Genomic DNA, 20,453 nt, shown 5'->3' on the forward strand with positions numbered 1-20,453 from the left:
GTTTAAAAAAAATTATAATAAATTGTACAAATTGGAATCTTTGAAAGATAGGGATAAAATAGACAAATATTTGTCCGAAATTACTGATGTCTTTACCAAATAATAAGGCTCCAGGGGAGGATGGTTTCTCTCCAGTGTTTTATAAGAATTTAAAGAGTTATTAATTCCAATATTTATGGGGTTGATAGATCAAATGAAAAATCTTTGGGATTTTCCTGAGTCGTTTAAAACTGTGTTAATAACAGTTTTTCCAAAAAAAGGGAAGAGATAGGGATAGTTTAGGGTTTTTGTTAAGGGGGTTGGTGTGGGTTATTTAATGTACTGATTAAGATTATCTATTTTCCTAATACATTTTTGTAATAACACGGTTTGTATTTCTGTTTGTATTATCTCTTTTTAAAAAAAATATAGTTTTAAAAAAATTTTAAAAATGGAAGGACCTTTATAGCTAATAGATTAGCTAAATGTTTACCTAAATTGATTAATATGGACCAAACAGGTTTTATTAAAAATAGAAGATCAGCGGATAATATTGTTATATTTTGAAGTTTAATAGATATGGCTCAGAAAAGAAAAATACCACGAGTGGCTTTAGCTTTAGATGCAGAAAAGGCGTTTCATAGATTAGAATGGGATTATTTAAAGTACTGAAGGTTTTTAGAATTCAGACAAATTTTATAAATTGGATAAGAGCATTATATAATTCTTCAAAGGCTAAAGTGATTACAAATAGACAAATATAAAAATCCTTTTCGTTGGAAAGATCATCTAGATAAGGATGTCAATTATCTCCCCCTTTATTTGTATTAGCTATAGAACTATTAGCTGAGGAGATTGAGGTCTTTAATATAAACAATAAATACAAAATTAGTCTTTTTGCAGATGATGTAATACTATATCTTACAAACTCTGAAAACTCATTAAACAAAGTAAATGATCAATTGGTAGAATATGGGTTAGTATCAGGTTCCAAAGTAAATATTGATAAAAGTGAAAACAGACTATGTTCAAGTTAAGAAAAGGACAAATTTAAATGGCAGAGTGGTGCAATTAAATATTTAGGAATGAATGTTGATAAGAATTTAAATAATTTATTTAAATTAAATTACATACCTTTATTAAGGAAAATTAAGGAAGATTTATTAAGATAGAAAGATTTGCCAATTTCTTTCATAGGAAGGATTAATTATGTGAAGATTAATATCTTTCCTACAATACAACATCTTTTTCAATGTTTACCAATTTTTGTACCAATAATGTTTTTTTCAGGATTTAAATAAAAGTGTAAGAAGCTTTATTTGGAGGGATAAAACACCTCAGATGGCATTGGAAAAATTAACATGAAAATTTGATCAAGGGGGACTTTGATTGTCTAATTAAAAAAATTATAAAGCAGCTCAACTTAGATTTTTGTCTTCTTGTTATCAGACTCATGAAAAGACAGCATGGGTGCAAATTGAAATGAGTAAAATAGGGGGACATGCCCTGGGCTAGACTTGAATTCTCTACGCTCTCTCTGAAAAAGTTTTTAAAAAGTTAAGAAGCCTAAACTGATTGCAAGAAAATAGACAAAGAAGCTATCGGAAGGCCTACAGAACTACATACAATGTCATCTAAGAAAGATAAATTGACTGTTACTTTTCAAGAACTTGAAAAAGAAAAAGAAGCTGATAAGAAGAGAGGCCTACCTTGAAGAAGGATCCTGGAGCTCTCCGGAAGGCAGGTGCCTGTGGTGACAGACCTGGATCTGGGGAGACCTTGGACATAGCTATGTCCAAGGTCTCCCCCGACAATGGCCGACTGCCGCGGGTGAAGAAGTGACACTGCACAGAGCACAAAAAATGGAGGCAATTTGTAAAAAAGCTCAAGAAGCCTCCAGTTCCAGTGATCAAGAGGAGGAGCAGGAAGAAGAGGAAATGCATGTTGAATGGAGAGTTTTGGCCAAAAAACAGAAGAAAATGAAGGAGTCTTATATATCTATAACTGGTGAGGAAGTATATGGATTCTTTCCAGCAAACTTTATTAACAGTTAACAATGGAAGTTAAAAAATGTAATAAGGGTATTATTGAAAATAAGGGTTCTATGAAGACGGTGGAGAGAACGCTGTCACAAATGGAACAAAAATCTGAAGTGATGGACGCAAAAATTAAAATTAATGAATTTGAAATTCAGCATGTTAAATAGCAAATTAAGAAAGTTCAAGCAGAGGCAACTGCAGAACAATTAACTCAAAAAATTGATATGTTAGAACATTTTAGTAGAAGAAATAATATAAAACATTGTTGGATTTAAGGAAGGCGATGAAGGACAAAATGTGAAGAGATTTTTACAATGTTGGATTCTGCAAATTTTGGGGTAACTGAATTTCAAGGAGATATTGTGATTGAAAGAGCTCAGCGAGCTTTACAACCTAAGCCACAGCCAGATCAAAAATCACGTTCAATTCTGGTCAAATTGTTTCGTTATGATGTGAGGGAGCTGGCTGCGAAGCAAGAGAAGGAGAGACAATTACCATTGATTTATAATGATAATAAGATTTTCTTTTACCCTGATGCTTTGATTTGTTGAAAAAGAGAAAAGAATTTGATGCTGTTAAAAATGTGAAGCGAAAGTGTTTGCAGATTCATTGCCTGAGAACTGGGAGATATTTGAAAGAGAGAGAGAGAGAGAGAGAGAGAAGTGGAAAGATTGCAGTTGGGGATGTATAATGAAATGATACAAGTTTTAGGAGGAGAGAGAATATTAGACAGTTTTTACCCGATAGATCTGTGTAAATAAATGAATTGATCATTGTAAATTTGAGTAGGTTTGAGGCATAAGAGATAGTATAATTTCAAGGGAGTTAGGTGGGTGTATAAGCCTGGCCTCCGCATAATCTAGTGGGCGGGTGTGGTTTTCGATCACAACTCCTATAGATCAGGGTTGTAAAGATGCACTGTTAATAATGTATGCCGGGGGGTGGGGGGGGGGGGGGGGAAGGTAAGGTTTCTGTTCTTTTTGTTTCCTTTTATCTCTTTAATACACCTAAATTTAATAATTGTATTATGAAATATTTAGTTAGTATTTTGGATGTGTGAGGAGTGGAGATGGAAAGTTGGACGGTTATTGGATTTTGAGAGTTTAATGGCTGACAAATTGAATGTTATTAGTTATAATATTAATGGGATTCAGAATCAAATGAAGCAGAAAAAATTATTAGTTTATATGAAAAAATAAAACAGACATAGCTTTTTTACTAGAAACATAAGAATATCAAAAAATAAAGAGAGATTAGGTAGGAACAGTAATAGTGTCATCTTTTAATTCTAAGGCTAGAGTTACACCAATATTAATTAATAAAAATTTACCAGTTAAAATATTAGATATTAATATAGATGTAGCGGAGAGATACATTATGGTGAATTTTCAGATTTATTCGGAACAATGGACCTTAATGAATATATATGCACCAAATGTAGATGATGGCAAATTTATGCAAGATATCTTCATGAATTTATCAAATGCCAAGGGAACAGTTATATTGGGAGGAGATTTTAATTTTTCTTTAGACCCTAAATTAGATAGATTGGGAGATTGAATGGTGATTTAGTGGATATATAGAGAAAAATACACCCAAATGAAAGAGATTATTCTTGTTGATTTAAAACATATTCACGGTTAGATATGTTTTTAATTTCTGCACAACTTCAATATAGAGTACAAAGAGTGGAATATCAAGCTTGGGTTTTATCAGATCATTCACTTTTAATTTTGTCTATTTCATTGGAAGAAGAACAAAAGGTAAGTTATAGATAGAGGTTAAATGCTATTTTGCTGAAGAAAAAGGAATTTTGTGATTTTTATGAGGCAACAGATAAAATTGTTTCTAGATACTAATAAGGATTCAGTTGTGAGTAAGTTTATATTATGGGATTTAATGAAGGCACATTTGAGAAGTCAAATTATGTTATACTTCAAAAATAAAGAATATATGAAAGAAGTAACCAATTAGATAAAGAAATATTGAAATTGGAGAAGGAAATTCAAGTACATAAATATGAGAAGAGAAAATTGTTAAGAGTTGAAGAAATTAAGACAATGCTGTGCAGACTTATAGAGTGGAGAGAGATATAATGAGAATACGACAAAAATATTATGAGTTGGGTGAAATGGCTCAAAGTTTTAGCATGGCATTAAAGAATGGAACAGATTTCTCGAACAATAATTACTAGCAAGAAACTATCAGGACAGTTAACATAAAATGCTGGAAATAAATGATAATTTTAAAGGCTTTTATGCTAAACTTTATCGTTCAGAATCTATGAGGGATGATAATAAAATAAGAGATTACTTGAGAAAACTTAAATTACCAGTATTAAAGGAAGATGAAAAGTTAAGATAGTCCAATAATTTTTCAGAAAAAGAAGTTTATGAGACTCTAATATCTCTACAGAATAAAAAGGCTCCAGGTGAAGTCTATTTCCCACCAGAATTTTATAAAGAGTTTAAGAAACTATTAATACCTTCATTGATGGAGGTATTAGGTCAAATGAAAGAGGTTCAGGATCTACTTGAATCTTTTAAAACAGCATTAATAACTGTAATTCCAAAAAAAGGGAAAGATTGTTTACAGCCTTCTTCATAAAGACCTATATCATTATTGAATACAGACTATAAAATTGTATTGAAATTGTTAGCTAATAGGTTAGTTGAAGTTTTACCAAAATTAATAAATTTGGATCAAACTGGTTTTATTTAAAATAGAAAAGCAGCAGATAATATACATTTTAAAGTTTGGTAAATATAGCAAAAAATTGGAAGATTCCTGCAGTAACAGTAGCATTAGATGCATTTGATCGATTGGAATGGGATTTTTTTTATTTGAGACACTTAATGCTTTTGGGATTCCAAATACTTTTATAAACTGGATAAAGGCATTGTATGATCAACCAAAAACAAAAGTTATTACGAATAAACAAATCTCACAACCATTTTGCTTGAAAGGTCTTCTAAACAAGGTTGTCCATTATCACCTTTTTTCGTTTGCATTAGCGATTGAACCATTGGCAGAATTAGAACTGATAATGAAATTAAAGGATTTAAAGTAGATAATAAAGAACATAAAATTAGTTTATTTTCTGATGATATTATAGTATATTTAACGAGACCAGAATTATCTTTAAATAAGTTGAATGAGAGATTAAAGGGGTATGGGTAAGTATTGGGTTATAAAGTGAATGTTGATAAAAGTGAAGTAATGGATATGGATTACTCTCAATGTGATAGATTGACAAAATTTAAATGGAAAAATGAAGCAATTAAATATTTAGGAATTAAAATTAGTAGAAATATAAGTCATTTGTTTAAATTAAATTATTTGCCATTGTTAAAAAATTGGAAGAAGATACATAAAGATGGAAAGATTTAGGATGAGTAATTTGTATTAAAAGGAACATTTTTCCAAAATTACAATATTTTTTTCAATCATTGCCCATTCAAGTACCAGAAATTTTCTTTTGAAACTTGAATAAAATAATACATGAATTTCTTTGGAAACGTAAGATGCCAAGAATTGGTTTAGAAAAAATTGATCAGGGTGGACTATAAATTAAATTATGTACCGTTAATGAAAAAGATTAAAGCTGATTTGATTAAGTGGAAGGATCTTCCTATAAATTTAATTGGAAGAGTAAATACAATTAAAATTAAAATGATTATTTTTCCATGTATACAATATATGTTTCAGTCAATTTCGTGCTTATTTAATAAGAATTTTTTTTTGAGATTTAAATAAAATGGTTAGGGAATTTTTATGGAAGGGTAAATTTCTGAGAGTAGCTTTGAATAAGTTAACCTGGAAATATGCATTAGGGGGATTATGCTTACCACATTTTCAAAATTATTATGAGGCAGCTCAATTTAAATTTATTAGTTTATTAATGGACTTGGAATGGCTAAAATTGAGATGGCAAATATTTCTGAATTTAAAACACATCAATTTTGTTTTGGTGGAATTTAAATTTATTACAATAATATAATGTGCCTATACTAAAACATTTAATGAAGTTATGGATGATGAAAAATAGAATGATGGGTTCTAAGGGTAAATTACTGACTTTAACACCGTTATATAATAACCAACTTATTCCTTTTTCAATGTATAATAAATACTTATTACATTGGAAATCTAAAGGTATAAAAACCTTGGGGGGATTGTTTGAAAGAAAGTCATTTTTTATCTTTTAATCAAATGAGGTAAGATTTTGGTATCAGTGAGAATTCTTCATTTGTTTATTATAAACTTCGATCTCTAGTAAAACAAATATTTGGTAGAAACATGATTTTACCTGATTTGACTAAATTTTAATCTTTTCTTGTGACTGCACCAAAGAAGGGATACATTTCATTGATGTACCAAATATTACAGAGAAGTATGGAAAAAAAGGGATGGAATAGATCTAAGATTAAATGGGAAAAGGATATTAACTTTACTTTTTCCGAGGATGATTGGTTCGATATCTGTCATGATAGTGTTACTAGATTGATAAATGTTCGTTATGCATTGGTTAATTATAATTTTTTACATCAATTGTATTTAAACGCCTGAAAAGTTTTTAAAAAAAAAAATGGTTTCAGTGAATCAGATTTTTGTTTTTGGTGCGGTAATTTGGTTGGAACTTTTTTTCATGCTGTTTGGTTATGTGTACAGATACAATCTTTTTGGAAAGCAATTCAATTATTTTTGGAACATCTGTATAAGATTAAAGTACTTTAGATCTGACAATATTTTTGTTGGGTAAGTTGAAGCCTTTGAAATATTTGGGATTAAATAGATTTCAGATTGCTTTTGTATATTTAGCTTTATCTGTAGTGAAAAAATGTATAGCAAGTACATGGAAAAATGCTAATATGATTGATATTAATAGATGGCATAATGAGATGAAAACTTGTTTGGTAATGGAAAAAATTACATATGTTTTACATAATTATTCTTTTTTTCCTGAATAAGTGGTCTTTATATTTAGAATATTTACATTTAGATTTATCTTGATTAGATTTTATTAAATATATTTTGGTTTTCTTTTTTCTGTCTTTGGCTCTCCTAAAGAGAGCTGGCTGAGAGGGGGAAGGGGGGGTTCTTTTCTTTTTAAAATTTTTATCATTCATAATATGTATTTTTCTTATTGTATGTAACAACTTTGATGAACGAATAAATAAAGTTATATTTTAAAAAAAAGAGTGGACTAAGACTACCAAATTTTAAGAATTATTTTCAAGTAACTCAATTGAGGTTTTTGTCCTGTTATCAATGGGATAAAAAACCAACTTGGATTCAAATAGAAATTAATACAATTGGTGAAATTATTCTGGAGTTAATTTTGTATAAATGGAATAGTGAAATAAAGGAAATAAAGGTTTTTCTGTATTGAAACATACATTAAAAATATGAAATGGAATTCATATTGAGAGAGGAATTAAAAAATTATCAATTACTAAAAATGTTGTTAAAACAAAATCAACCTCTTGCTTTTACTTTTAAAAATTCTTTATTTGGTCATTGGTCTAGTGAAGGTTTACAGAGAATAAAGGATTGGTTTTTTAGGATCTTTTTGCTTAACTTTTGATCAATTAAAATATAAATATATTGTGACACGAGTAGAGGTGGTTTTAGAGGAATTGTTAGAGCACTTGCACACACACATTTTAAAACAGAATATTTGCAAGACTTTTGCAGAATGCTTTTTTGGAGGAGGCAAGAAAGTATGGACAACAGCTTGCCTGGGAGAGCATGTGATCTTTGCAGGCAGAGGGAGAACTGTTTTGCTCTCAGAGAGGGAGGGTGGAAAACAGAGGAGAGACACCAAAATCAGTAGCAGGACAAGCTGGCAAACTTCGGAAAGCTGCCTGGTCAACAGAGAAGACTGGTGGTCTGAAAGAAAGACGATCATCTGGAGAACCCTGAAGGGGCAAGTTTAGTCAGCAAGATTGATTGAGAAGGAATCTGTTGCGGATGTCCTGGAAAAGGAATCTCTCTGAAAACCAGCGAGAACCCTCCTGAGTGGTAACCATTTGCCTTTAAGCACCAAAGACTGATGAACTTTGTTAATGCTAACCTCTGTACACAGTACAAGAATTACCTGCAACCAGTGAGATTGGACTATGATCCAAAGAACTTTTCTAATCTTAAATATACATTACACACACCTGCACTTAGTACGGGGGGGGGGGGGGGGGGGGATTAAATAATAAGTTAAAGTTCAATTCTGTTTTCTTGTTCAAATATAATTAAAAACTACTTTTGTTTAAGTAACCCAGTGTTGTGGTGCATATCTATTGCTGTTGGTGTTTGGGGTCCTCTGGACTCTGTAACAATAATATACTTAATAATTCAATTTTTGCATATTATCAATTAAAAATGTATTTGAAAAAGAGATTGGGAGCAGATTTGAGACTCCTTAAACAAAGTCAATTTGAAGATATAAAAACAGATATATTTGTTGTTAAGAAATTTATTACTAATATGTATATAAAATTACAAGAGACTGCAAATAAAGTTAATTTTATAATCAAAAATGCAATGGGAGAAATATTTAAATATACAAATTCAGGAGGAGATTTGGTCAAAATTATGTTATGAAAGTGTTACGAACACAGTAAATGTTAAATATCAAATGGTTCAATATAATTTTCTTCATCAATTGTATTATATTCCACATAAATTAAATGGACAATCCTAATTATTCAAATAAATGTTTTCGATGTGTGAAACAAATAGGGACATTTTTGCCTTCAGTGTGGTCTTGTGAAAAAGTGGAAAGGTTTAGGAATGAACTGAGTTTAATATTTGGGAAAATTATGAAGTTAAAGATACCAAAGGATCCAAGAATATTTTTACCTGGAGATATCTATGAAAATGATAGAAAATTGAAATTGGACAAAAACCAAGAAAAATTACGTATAGTTTAAGGAATAGAGTTGAAAATTTTTATAGTATTTGGAAACCATATATGGATTTTATGGCTAATTTTCCATCCACCTCTTCTATCTTATCCACTCCTCTTAATTAGTAATTTTTAATAAGAATTAATGATTGTCTATGATAGTATTATTGTATATTAAATGGTAAGCGTCTCGTTTTCATTTTCTTACTTTTGGGGGAGAAAAATAAAGAAGATGTTGCACTGAACGTTATACCAACCGTGCTACCCCTCTTGCTTTCCAAAGAAAATGCAATGGAAAATTACAGGACTGTGGAGAAATTGCCTCAAAAAGCCTGAATGAACAAAAAAATTTCAACATTCTTGTGAATTGTGAGGAGGGGCTGGAGCAGAGAAGTCTGAGGGAGGCAGGACCTTATTCGAGATTTAGAAAATCATCAAGGGTATGGAGGTAGAAGAATCTAAAACTCAAGGGTGGAGATTTAAGGCAAGAAGGGAATGATTTACTACAGACCCAAGGGGGCCACCATGACTCAGGGGTATATTGTTCCCGATTTTGCCTCCTCTATGTCAGAGACTGGACGCAAGATGGGGAGATCATTTCGTTGAGCACCTTTGCTTTGTCTGCTGTAAATAACTGGGTCCTTCCAGTGAGCAATCACTTCAATTCTCGGCCCCATTCCCACACCCATATCTGTCCACGGCCAAACCAAGTCTACCTGCGAATTAAAGGGACCTCTTATATTCCATCTGGACCTTTTCCAACCAGATGGGATTAACATTAACTTCTCCAGTTTCCATTAAACCCCTCCAAGTCCCTCTTTCTTTCTCCATTTCACACCTCCTTTCCCTCAGCTCCGGACTCCCGTTCCCAATCCAAGAGCTACCCCTATCATGCCTGATTTTTTTTCTCTTCTCCTGCCTATCTGTATCCACCTATGATCTCTCTCCTGTTAGCATGAGCTCCTCCCCCCCCTTCCTCCCTTTTTATTCAAGTGACTGCTTGCTTTTTGCTCAGACCTCGATGAAGGGCTCAGGTCCAAAACGTATAGACATTGAGTGGCCTGCTGGGTTTTTCCAGACTCCCACTGCAGTCCCGGTGTCTGCAGACTCTCCTATTTGGTGGACATGTGGAATGAGTTGCCAGAAGAAGTAGTGGAGGCAGGTGAACTTAGATGACATATATTCAGGAACATGGATCGAAAGGATGGAACAGGCATGGGGCCAGCATGAACAAGCTGAGTTAAAGGGCCTGTTTTCTGTGCTGCATAACTTTATGACCCAACAAGGCTGATCTGTGACCCAAACCATACCCCTTGGTTCGGTAAACATTCATTCACCTCGAGTTTCCAAATGACAGTTTATGAAACACCCATTCCCACTTGTGGTAAAGGCTTCCAGACTCTTACCCCCAACCCAGTACTGCTCCCCAAATGGTCAGGCTCCCTAATCCCACCTCCCCCCAGCCCCCTCTATCACCAGAAATGGGAGAGGAGGGAGAAGCTATCATTCCCTTACAGTTAATGGGGCTGGACAGAATACTAGTTCAGTATAGATGGGCCAAATTACCTGTTTCTGTGCTGTTCTCTGGTTCAACAGCAGAAAGACCATTCAAATAATCCCAACTAAAGCCCAATCCACCCCTTGCTCTTCAACAGATAACACGCCAGATTTTCAAAGTCCAGGCCATTTATTGGGCATGTGCCAAGTACATTAAGCTGCAGGTCGGTTACAGGGACTGTTAAGATCAGCTGGACAGGGCCGGGACAGTGGGCATGGTCCGACCTAGTTAGAATGACAGAGTGTGGGTTAAGAGCAGACACAAAATCCAGCTCACTTGTGGACCCGCTGGTGCTTCAACAGGCCTGCTGATTGGGTGAAGCTCTTCCCGCAGCTGAAGCAGATGAAAGGTCTCTCACCAGTGTGGACCCGCTGGTGGGTCAGCAGGTTGTCCGACCGGGTGAAACCCTTCCCGCACTCTGGGCAGGTGAACGGCCTCTCCCTGGTGTGGACCCACTGGTGCTTCCGCAGGTCAGCGGCCTGGGTGAAGCCCTTCCCACAATCAGGGCAGGTGAAGGGCCTCTCGCCGGTGTGGACCCGCTGGTGGGTCAGCAGGTGGGAAGTCTGGGTGAAGCCCTTACCACACTCAGGGCAGGTGAAGGGCCTCTCCCCGGTGTGGACCCGCTGGTGCATCCGGAGATGGGAGGTCTGCGTGAAGCCCTTGCCGCACTCGGAGCAGGTGAAGGGCCTGTCGCCGGTGTGGACCCGCCGGTGTATCTCAAGGCTGGATCTGTTGGTAAAACCCTTCTCACACTCAGGGCAGACAAATGGCTTTTCCTCGGTGTGGATCCGCTGGTGCATCCGTAGGTTAGAGGTCGTGGTGAAGCCCTTTCCACACTCAGGGCAGGTGAAGGGCCTCTCCCAGGTGTGAATCCGCTGGTGGGTCAGCAGGTGGGAGGACTGGGTGAAGCCCTTCCCACACTCAGGGCAGACAAATGGACTCTCCCTGTGTGAAGCCGCTGATGGGTCAGCAGATTGGAGGACTGGGCAAATGCCTTCCCGCACTCAAGGCAGACGAAGGGCCTTCCCCAGTGTGGACCCGCTGGTGAGTCAGCAGGTGGGTGGACTGGGTGAAACCCTTCCCGCAGTCGGGGCAGGTGAACGGCCTGTCTCTGCTATGAATTTTCTGGTGTGTCAGCAAGTTTGATCGCTTCGCTAAAGCCCTTGCTGCACTCGGGGCAGGTGAAAGGCCTCTCGCCGGTGTGGACCCGCTGGTGTTTTAAGCAGGTTGGAAGTCTGGACGAAACCCTTGCCGCCTCAGGGCAGACAAATGGCCTGTCGCTGTTGTGAATCTTCTGGTGGGTAGTCAAATTTGATCGTTCACTGAAGCCCTTCCCGCAATCAGGGCCAGACGAATGGCCTCTCCCCGGTGTGGACCCGCTGGTGGGTAAGCAGGTGGAGGACTGGGTGAAGCTCTTGCCGCACTTGGGACAGGTGAAGGGCCTCTCACCGGTGTGGACCTGCTGGTGTTTCGTTAACTGGCTCAGCCTTTCAAGTTCTTCCCACAGTCAGAGCACTGAAATGGGTTCATCGCTGTGGGATGAGAGGGTGTGACCAGGGGATAATCAACGCAGTCCTGCCCCAGAACCATGGGAGCCCTCTGTTCTGGGACCCAGTGTTGAGCTCTACTCCATGTGGCAGGCGCTGTCCAGGAAGGATGGGGGTGGGAGACACTGTCCATGGAAGGAGAGGAAGACACTTTCTAGAGGGAACACTGTCTGAGGGATGGTAGACTGCCTGGGGGAGGAAGACTGTCTGGGAAGAGATGTTCTCGGGGTGGGGGAAACTGTCCAAGGGAGACACTGTCTGGGAGGGAGACTGTCTGGAGGAGACACTGTGTGTGTGTGTGTGTGTGTGTGTGTGGGGGGGGGGGGGGGGGGAACCACAACCAGGGGAGGGACACTGTGCGGGGAGGAGACTATCTGGGGAGAGACATTTTTGGCGGGGGTGGGGGAATGAAAGAGACACTGTGTGGGAGGGGGGAAACCACTGTCTGAAGGGAGTCACTATTTGGGACTGGGGAGAGGCGACACCATCCGGGGGTGGGAAACACTGTCTGGTTGTGGGGGGGGGGGGGGGGGGGGGGGAGAGAGAGAGACACTGTCCGGGGGTGGGAGACATTGTCCGGTGCGGGGAAAAAAGATTGTCCAGTTGGGGAGGGGAGAGAGAGACAAACAGACAGTGTCCGGGGGCGGGGGGAGAGACAGTGTGGGTGGGAAGATACTACCTGGGGGGGGGGGGGGGTAGATACTGTCTGTGGGAGAGACCGTCCCCGACCCTGTCCCTCCCCCACCCCGGACGGACGGACGGACGAACTCACCCTCCGCTTCCCGGCCGTCAGATGACGAAGCGGGTCTAAAACAAGATGGCGGCGGCCGGGAGTAGCTCTCGCGAGAGGTTAAGGGAACGTCACGTGTCCCCGCCCCTGCTCAACACCCTTGGCATTTCTGGGCTAGTTTGGGGACCCTGGGTCCGGGTCCGGGTCCGTGATCGTGAGTGCGAGCCATGGTCTTCTCAGTGCCAGCTGGAGCCCAGTCCCATGCCCGCGTTGATGCCACTTTGGGGACCCGTGGGTCCGGGTCCGATCTGTGACTGTGAGCTCAGACCGGTGCCCGTGTTCTTCTCGTCCAGTTGTTCAACCAAGGAGACAAGCTCACCAAGATGAAAGATCATTCCCTCCCACTCCCTCCTGCGGCCCTTTATTCAAGTCACTCGAATTGTCCTTTGAACATTCCATTTTATGTATGGCACACCCTCTGAACTTGTTGCCTTTTCCAGCAGTTTTCGACCCCCCACCCCTCAACCTGTTTTAATTACAGAATGAGTTTCCCATTCGGAATACATGTTTAGGAGCCAACGTTGTAACATGTAACCAGTCTATGTTTAAAAATGCCCATTCGGGCTTTTCCTCGCTTGAATTTCTCGGAGAAGTGTCTTGTAGATGCAGCGGAACACTGGACAATCCAGGCAGTCTGAGCATTTTGGCTGCTGTTTGATGCCCTCAGGACACAACCGGCCACTGTCACTGGGAGAAAGATGCTTAACACAGATCCAAGCGGCAGACGGTTTTGGTGCCATGGCATTGTTTTAAATGATACCGTATGTGAATATCGCAGACAGCTCGCTCCTCCACCACCCACCCCACTCCGGGATGGGCACGACCAGCGTTCAATCATTCTCATCTTGTCGGCGAGAAGCCCATTGGAGGGGGTGGGGTTCATTCGTCGAGCGGGCTATTCGATTTTCTGTGCAGCTGGCTGGCATGGATTTTCACTGAGATAAAAACCAGAATAACCAAGAGTAAGAATTCGACAATTTCAGGCTGTAAACCAATAGGAGAGATTTTGTGAACTTGTCGTCGACCTGTTGGGGAGGGAGAGGGGAACCACTTTGCAGACCGCCTTTTTGACAGATGGGCAATCCCTCTGTTTTCTGCTGCTTGCATTTGGAAACGGATCAGGGAATGCATTGACCCCGCCAGTGAAGCTTGCCCCAGCTGCTGGAGCTGGAGGTCGTGCTCGGTAGATTCAGTGACATCAGCCAGTACGTTGACACTCGGGGCCACTATGCAGCAACGTGGCGCCACCTGTCCAACCCAGCCAAAGTGTCTACCATTGGCCTGACATGTCTCCCTTCTTCCACAAACGTGACTTCCCCTCTAACACCATCAATTCAGCTCTCATCCATATCTCCTCCATTTCCTGCTCATCTGTCCTGGCCCCCTCTGCTCCCAGACACAACAAACATAGAATCCCTCTCATCCTCACCTACCACCCCACCAGCCTCTGCATCCAACACATTATCCTCTTGAATTTCTGGATCCCACCACCAGACACATTTTCCCTTTTCCTCCCCTCTAGGCCTTGTGCAGGAACTGGTCCCTCCGCGATTCCCTCGTGCACATCATATCCCTAATGCCATCCCCTGTACCCACAGGAGGTGCAATACTTGTGTCCACACCTCCTTCATCACCACAGTCCAGGGCCCCAAATAGGCCTTTCATGTGAAGGCATTCACATACATCCAGAGGACTTATTTACTGTATCCAGTGCTCCCTTTGTGGAGAGATCACTTCCTCTCCACTCACAACCACAGCGACCTCCCAATGGTCAACCATCTCTATTCTGTGACACACACCCGCGCTCACGTCTGTTTATGGCCTTACCTACTGATCCACCCTGATCTCCCGCAGATTGGAGGAACGCCTTATTTTCTGTCTGGGCACCCTCCAGTCAGATGGCATGAACATTGGCTTCACTGCTTTCTATTAATGCAGCTTGTCTGCTCCCTCCCCATCCCTTTCCTATCTTTCCAGTTCTCCTACCCATCCGGCCAAACTTCCTCCCCTCCCTCCTTTCTCCACCTATCATCTCCTGTCTTTGCAAACCCCCCTTCCCCCCACCCCACCCTTTTGTTCGGAAGCTTGCCGGCATTCTCTCATACCTTGATAAAGGGCTCAAGCCCAAAACGTTGGTTATGTATTTTGACCTTTGCTACATAAAAGACATTGTTTGACCTGCTGAGTTTCTCCAGCATTTTGTGCATGTGCTTTTCTACCATTGTCCCAACCTCACTGTGTCTCCATTCAAAGCCACGGAGAAAGAACTGGCACTTGATCTTTTCTATTGCTAAAATGTCGTCAGACATGTTACTGCAGGATAAATCAGAGCTAAATAGAAACAATGCAGTTACAATCTGCTGGAGGAGATCAGCAGGTCGAAGAGTGCAAGAAGAGGAATGATCAAGGTTTCAGGTGGGCAGCCCTTAGGTCTGCAACTTACTACTTCCAATATTTACTTTGTACACCCTACAACAACACAATTCAAGTTTGCTTTTCTTAGTTTTGTGCCTTTTTAAGGATATGCCTGGAAAGGAAAGTCTGCAGATGCTGTAAATGCAGACAAACAGCTGGAGAAATTCAACAGGTATACAAAATTATGAGAGGGATAGACAGAATAAATGAGGGTGGGTGAGATACAAACCAGAGAACGTGGGTGAAGAGTGAAAGGGAGAAGTTTAGGGGGAACATGAGGAGGAATTGTTCACACACAGTGGTCGGAGTCTGGATTGAGTTACCAGCTTAAGTGGTGAATGCAGGTTCAATTTTAACATTTTAGAAGAATTTGAACAGGTCCATGGATGGGAGGGGTACGGAGGGTCATGGACTGGGTGCAGGTCAGGGGGACTAGACAAAAAAAATGGTTCGTCACAGACTAGAAGGGCTGAAGAGGCCTGTTTCTGTGCTGTAGTGTTCTATGACGACTGGGAGGATTCCGGAGCAATCCGAGGAAACCCGCGTAGACCCAAGCAGGACTCTGTGTCCATGAACGTCAACAATGAATGTCGTCCAATCCGACAGAATTACCATAAGCAACAAGAGCCAGGATCCACTTGTTACGGCCCAGGCACTGCCGCTCCTGATTGACAGCTCCCTCGGTCTTCCTCCCAGGATGTCGCCGCACCGTCACGTGACGGTGTGTTCCGCCCAGGCGTGTGGCTGGTGACGTCACACGTTTCGCGATCCACCCAGAGCGTCCTTACTTTGGCAAAGGACTGGGCCAAGGAGGAGGCTGCGGCCTGGGGGTAAGAATTGTGGCGGGAAGGCGAAGCGGCCGTGGGGGTAGGGGATCCCGAGTGGTCGGGCCCCGGGCCTTGTTAGAGCTGCGCTGCCCTGAGGTGGAGCCGGTGCTGCCGAGGGTTGAGGGCGAGTTGCGGGGGCCTTGTCTCTCCGTAGTCGGGGCGAGGAGTGGAGGGAAGGGCAGGGACCCACCTCCTATCACACGAGGAGGAGGCGAATCAGGGAGAGGGGTCCCTGACAACGGCTTGCGCAGCGAGTATGTTTATCCCCCTCCCCGGTCGAGCCCCTGTCCCCCTCCCCCTCGGCCGCACCCCCTCTCTTCCCCCCCACCCACCGTCTCTCCCTCCACTCCCCCTCCGGCCGCAGCCCCGGTCCCCCCTCCCTCCCTCGTCCCTCCTCCCCGGCAACGGTTCCCTGTCTCTCCTTCCCTCCCCTCCCAGCTCCTCCGCCGCAGCTCCAGCCTCCTCATCTTCCCTCCTCTCCTCCCCCCCCCCCCCCCCCAGACTGCAGCTCCTGTCTATTCCCCCAAGCTGAAGCCCCTGTGCGCCCTCCCCCCTCGCCGCCCTGAAGGTCGGGGGTAGTGGCAGGACTGTCCGAGTGAGGGGGACGGGTTGGGGATAGGTGAAGAATGCAGGGGATGGGGAGGGTAAAGGTTAGGAAAGGGGGGAATGGGGAGATTAAGAGGGATGGGGTGATGGATGGTAGTGGGAGAGGATAGGAGGGAAGGACAGGAGACAGGCAGGCTCCCAGGGATGGCACCCTTTCTTCACCCCCCCCCCCCCCCCCCCCCCCGTGGTATCCCTAATGCCCCCACCCCTGTTAATCTCTTCTGACAACTACTCAGGTTTGATTTATTGTCAGTACAAACAGGGCATCACATGCGACCCTGAGATTCCTTCTTCCTGTGGGAATGGCAGAGCCACCAGCACTTGGTACTGCAAAAATTGATGAGATGACTTTGAGATGGCTTATCCTAAATTAAATAGTATTTCCGTTTTGTCTTGTAAATTCAGTGCTTTACCTTGTTAAGTCTTAAGTTTTGAATTTTCAAGCTAACCGTAGGACTTGGACTTTAACCCAAAACCATTTTTTTATATTTTAGAGATCCAGCACAGTAACACCTTTCTGGCCAAAGAGCCCCTGGGGCTGTAATAGGGCTGCGCTAGTCACTCCGCTCTGTTGGAGGAACTCAGCAGGTCGAGCAGCAACGGTGGAAGAGAAAAAGAATTGCCAACGTTGTGGCCCAGCGCCCTTCTGATATCCTTCTTTCCTCATGTTTATACAAAATATTGCCTGATATGTTGCTGGGATATTTATTCCTCAATCAGTTTAAAAACAATGATCGTTGTTGATGGGCACTATCTCTGCATTGATTGGCAGCCGTGTTTCTTTCATCGGAGCAGTTGCGCCATGGGAGATTGATTTGGGAGGTACAGGCCCGAGAACAGCTTTATTTAAAGACAATTGCTCAATGCCTTTCATGGCGATGACTGTTACCCAGAAAACTCTAGCCAAGAAAGTGCCCCATTAATGTGTTAAAGAAGGGAGCGCACAGGAACGGACAGCACGTGCACATGAGCTTCGCTAAAGCTGGTCAGAGACCAAAGGTGATTCAGCGCCAGGAGCAGAGTGCAGCACTGGGTCACATGGTTCCAGGGCTTGCAACGCCCAGCTAGAGGATGCTTCTCCCCTGGTCCTGGCCCTCATCCCAGCCTCTGTGTTGATTTAACCTGTTGCCCAGCTCTCTGGGAGTCTCCATCGAGCTGAGCACGGGCTGTGCACCCGGGGCAGGACTACATTGATTTATTGCCTGGTCACACCCTCTTGTCCCCACAGCGATGAACCCACTTCAATGCTCCGACTGCGGGAAGAACTTTAAATGGTTGTGTGAATTAACAAAACATCGGAGGGTCCATACAGGGGAGAGGCCCTTCACCTGCCCCGAGTGTGGCAAGGGCTTCACTCAGTCCTCTGACCTGCGGAGGCACCAGCGGGGCCATACTGGGGAGAGGCCATTCATCTGCCCCGTGTGCAGCAAGGGCTTCACCCACACCTTTAGCCTGCTGACCCACCAGCGGGTCCACACCGGGGAGAGGCCATTCACCTGTCCCAAGTGCGGCAAGGGCTTCACCCAAACCTCCCACCTGCTGACCCACCAGCGGATCCATACCGGGGAAAAACCATTCACCTGCCCCGAGTGTGAGAAGGCCTTCACCAACAGGTCCCACCTGCTGTCCCACCAGCGGGTCCACACTGGGGAGAGGCCCTTCACCTGCCCTGAGTGCGGCAAGGGCTTCACCCAGACCTCTGACCTGCTGACCCACCAGCGGGTCCACACTGGTGAAAAGCCATTCACCTGCCCTGAGTGCGGCAAGGGATTCACCCATTCCTCCAACCTGCTGACCCATCAGCGGGTCCACACCGGGGAAAAGCCATTCGTCTGCCCCGAGTGCGTGAAGGCCTTTGCCAGTTTGTCCCAGCTTGAGATACACCGGCGGGTCCACACCGGCGAGAGGCCCTTTACCTGTCCTGAGTGTGGCAAGGGCTTCAGATGTCAATCAAGCTTGGCTACCCACCAGAAGATTCACAACAGTAACAAACCGTTCGCTTGCCCCGAGTGCGGAAAAGGCTTCAACCATTCCTCCAACCTGCGGAGGCACCAGCAGGTCCACACTGGGAAAAATTAGTTCACCTGCCCCAAGTGTGGCAAGGGCTTCAGCAAGTGATCAAAATTGCTGATCCACCAGGAGATTCACAGCAGCAACAGTGTGATTAATTTGTGCTAATATTAATCTTTAGGTATATAATATATTTCTTAGTAAAGGAATTTTGTGGGATGGACGGGGAAAGACATGCATAACATTTTGAGATGGAAAATATACTGGAGACTGCAATTCATTATTTAAAAGTTGTATAAACAGCTTTGGAATTGGAAGTGATTGTGCATTGAAATTGAGAATAATGGTTTTTGCTCTAAGAAGCATCTAGGTACACAGAGGACTTTTGATTCAATGGCCAGTAGACAGAGCGGAGTCGTTTGCTTCAGAATTATATTTCTAAAATGGCTTGAAGAAACCTAAAAGACAGCACTGATGTTGTATCAGGTAATAAGACATTTTGCACCAAGAAAAACCTGGTCAAAAAAGTAGTAGCCTCTGGAAAGAGAGCTATTGTTCTTATTGTATTTAAAAAACAAAATGCTGGAGAAGCTTGGAAGATCAAACAGTGTCCTTTATTAGCAAAGGTGAAGCTACATAACCAATGTTTCCTGCTGAGCCCTTCATCAAAGAATGAAAAAATGCTGGCAGTCATCTGAACAAAAGAGTCAGGGGTGGGGAGAAGCAGCGTGGCAAAGGCAAAAGATGATAGGTAGAGGAAGGAGGGAAGGGACAGCAGTGATGAGGGGGAGGAGAACTGGAAAGACAGGAAAAAGCAGGGGAAAGAAAAGGTGAGCAGGTTTACTTCAAACATGGTGTCTACAGAATTTTGTGATATACTTATTCTCTTTACCATGGGAGATACACAAATCAGTGGTAAGGAAGAGCCACTTCAGCTGTCTCTTTGTAAGGAGGACAGTTCCACTCCGTCCATTTGTAAATGGCCACTTCGTATAACTCCTGGGTTTGTTGAAATAATTGTGAAGAGATCACTAGTACTGTAACCTCCATGCAACGGATGGAAATCATTTAGATGAACAATTCTCTGAAAACAACTCTGCAAGAAATTTGTGAGTTTAAGAACTTTTGAACAGCAGTAAAGATCTGAGTTTCAACACAAAACTGACTGAACTTTAAAAATTGATTATTTTTACAATGTGGCTAAACTGTAATGATTGAGACCTGCCCCACCCACTCCCATTGTTAGAGTTAAGTAAGAAGTGTTATGTTATTAATAAAAAACCTATTGTTTTTGAAAATACCCTTGTCTTGGTGAATTTATATTGCTGCTGGTCAGCTCGTAATGAAATGGGAGGTCGTCCACAATTTCACCAAAATTGGAGCTTATTGGTTGATTAATTTTCAATTTGTTTGGTTAAATTTCTTTTTGAAAGCCAATCAAAAGGCTTGTGTGGAAAAGACAGCAGCAATGGATTTAAAGTTTTTGGCATTGCCAATTTTTTGTAGATTTAAAGAAGTGGAAACTTTATCAGATTCTCCAGAATTAGCGAATGAATATGCTTTAATTCCCCCCCACCCCAGCTTAAGTTAAGGCTAAGTGGAACTTTCCAAAAGGGCAAGATTCTGCTACATTGACAGATGAATATGTTTTAACTTGCAAGGTGAGATTTATGCCCAATAGACCTTTTTTTTTTAACTTTTTATTGATTTAATATAATGGACAATACATGGAGAGAATACGGATACATGATTGAAAAGATTACAATATACACTAATCA

At 42.0% G+C, this 20,453-nt stretch overlaps 2 protein-coding genes across 2 annotated transcripts in view; one reads left to right on the forward strand and one right to left on the reverse strand.

Annotated features, from left to right (window-relative positions):
- The window catches only part of LOC138763121 (zinc finger protein 850-like), a 131,083-nt gene extending 111,110 nt beyond the window's left edge, over positions 1–19,973 (forward strand). The window contains 1 exon segment of the mRNA XM_069936792.1: positions 17,894–19,973. Within this exon segment, the coding sequence (XP_069792893.1) occupies positions 17,894–18,843 (950 nt within the window). The 3' untranslated portion in view covers positions 18,844–19,973.
- On the reverse strand, positions 10,591–15,941 carry LOC138763120 (zinc finger protein 239-like). Its single transcript, XM_069936791.1, has 3 exons — positions 15,845–15,941; positions 12,800–13,752; positions 10,591–12,012 (listed from the first exon to the last, which is right to left on the reverse strand). The coding sequence occupies exon 3, from the start codon at positions 11,278–11,280 to the stop codon at positions 10,753–10,755; it is 528 nt and encodes a 175-aa protein (XP_069792892.1). The 5' UTR covers positions 11,281–12,012; positions 12,800–13,752; positions 15,845–15,941; the 3' UTR covers positions 10,591–10,752.
- Positions 19,974–20,453: the final 480 nt, after the last annotated feature.

This window comes from Narcine bancroftii, chromosome 5 (genome assembly GCF_036971445.1).
Source record: "Narcine bancroftii isolate sNarBan1 chromosome 5, sNarBan1.hap1, whole genome shotgun sequence".
Taxonomy (NCBI): domain Eukaryota; kingdom Metazoa; phylum Chordata; class Chondrichthyes; order Torpediniformes; family Narcinidae; genus Narcine; species Narcine bancroftii.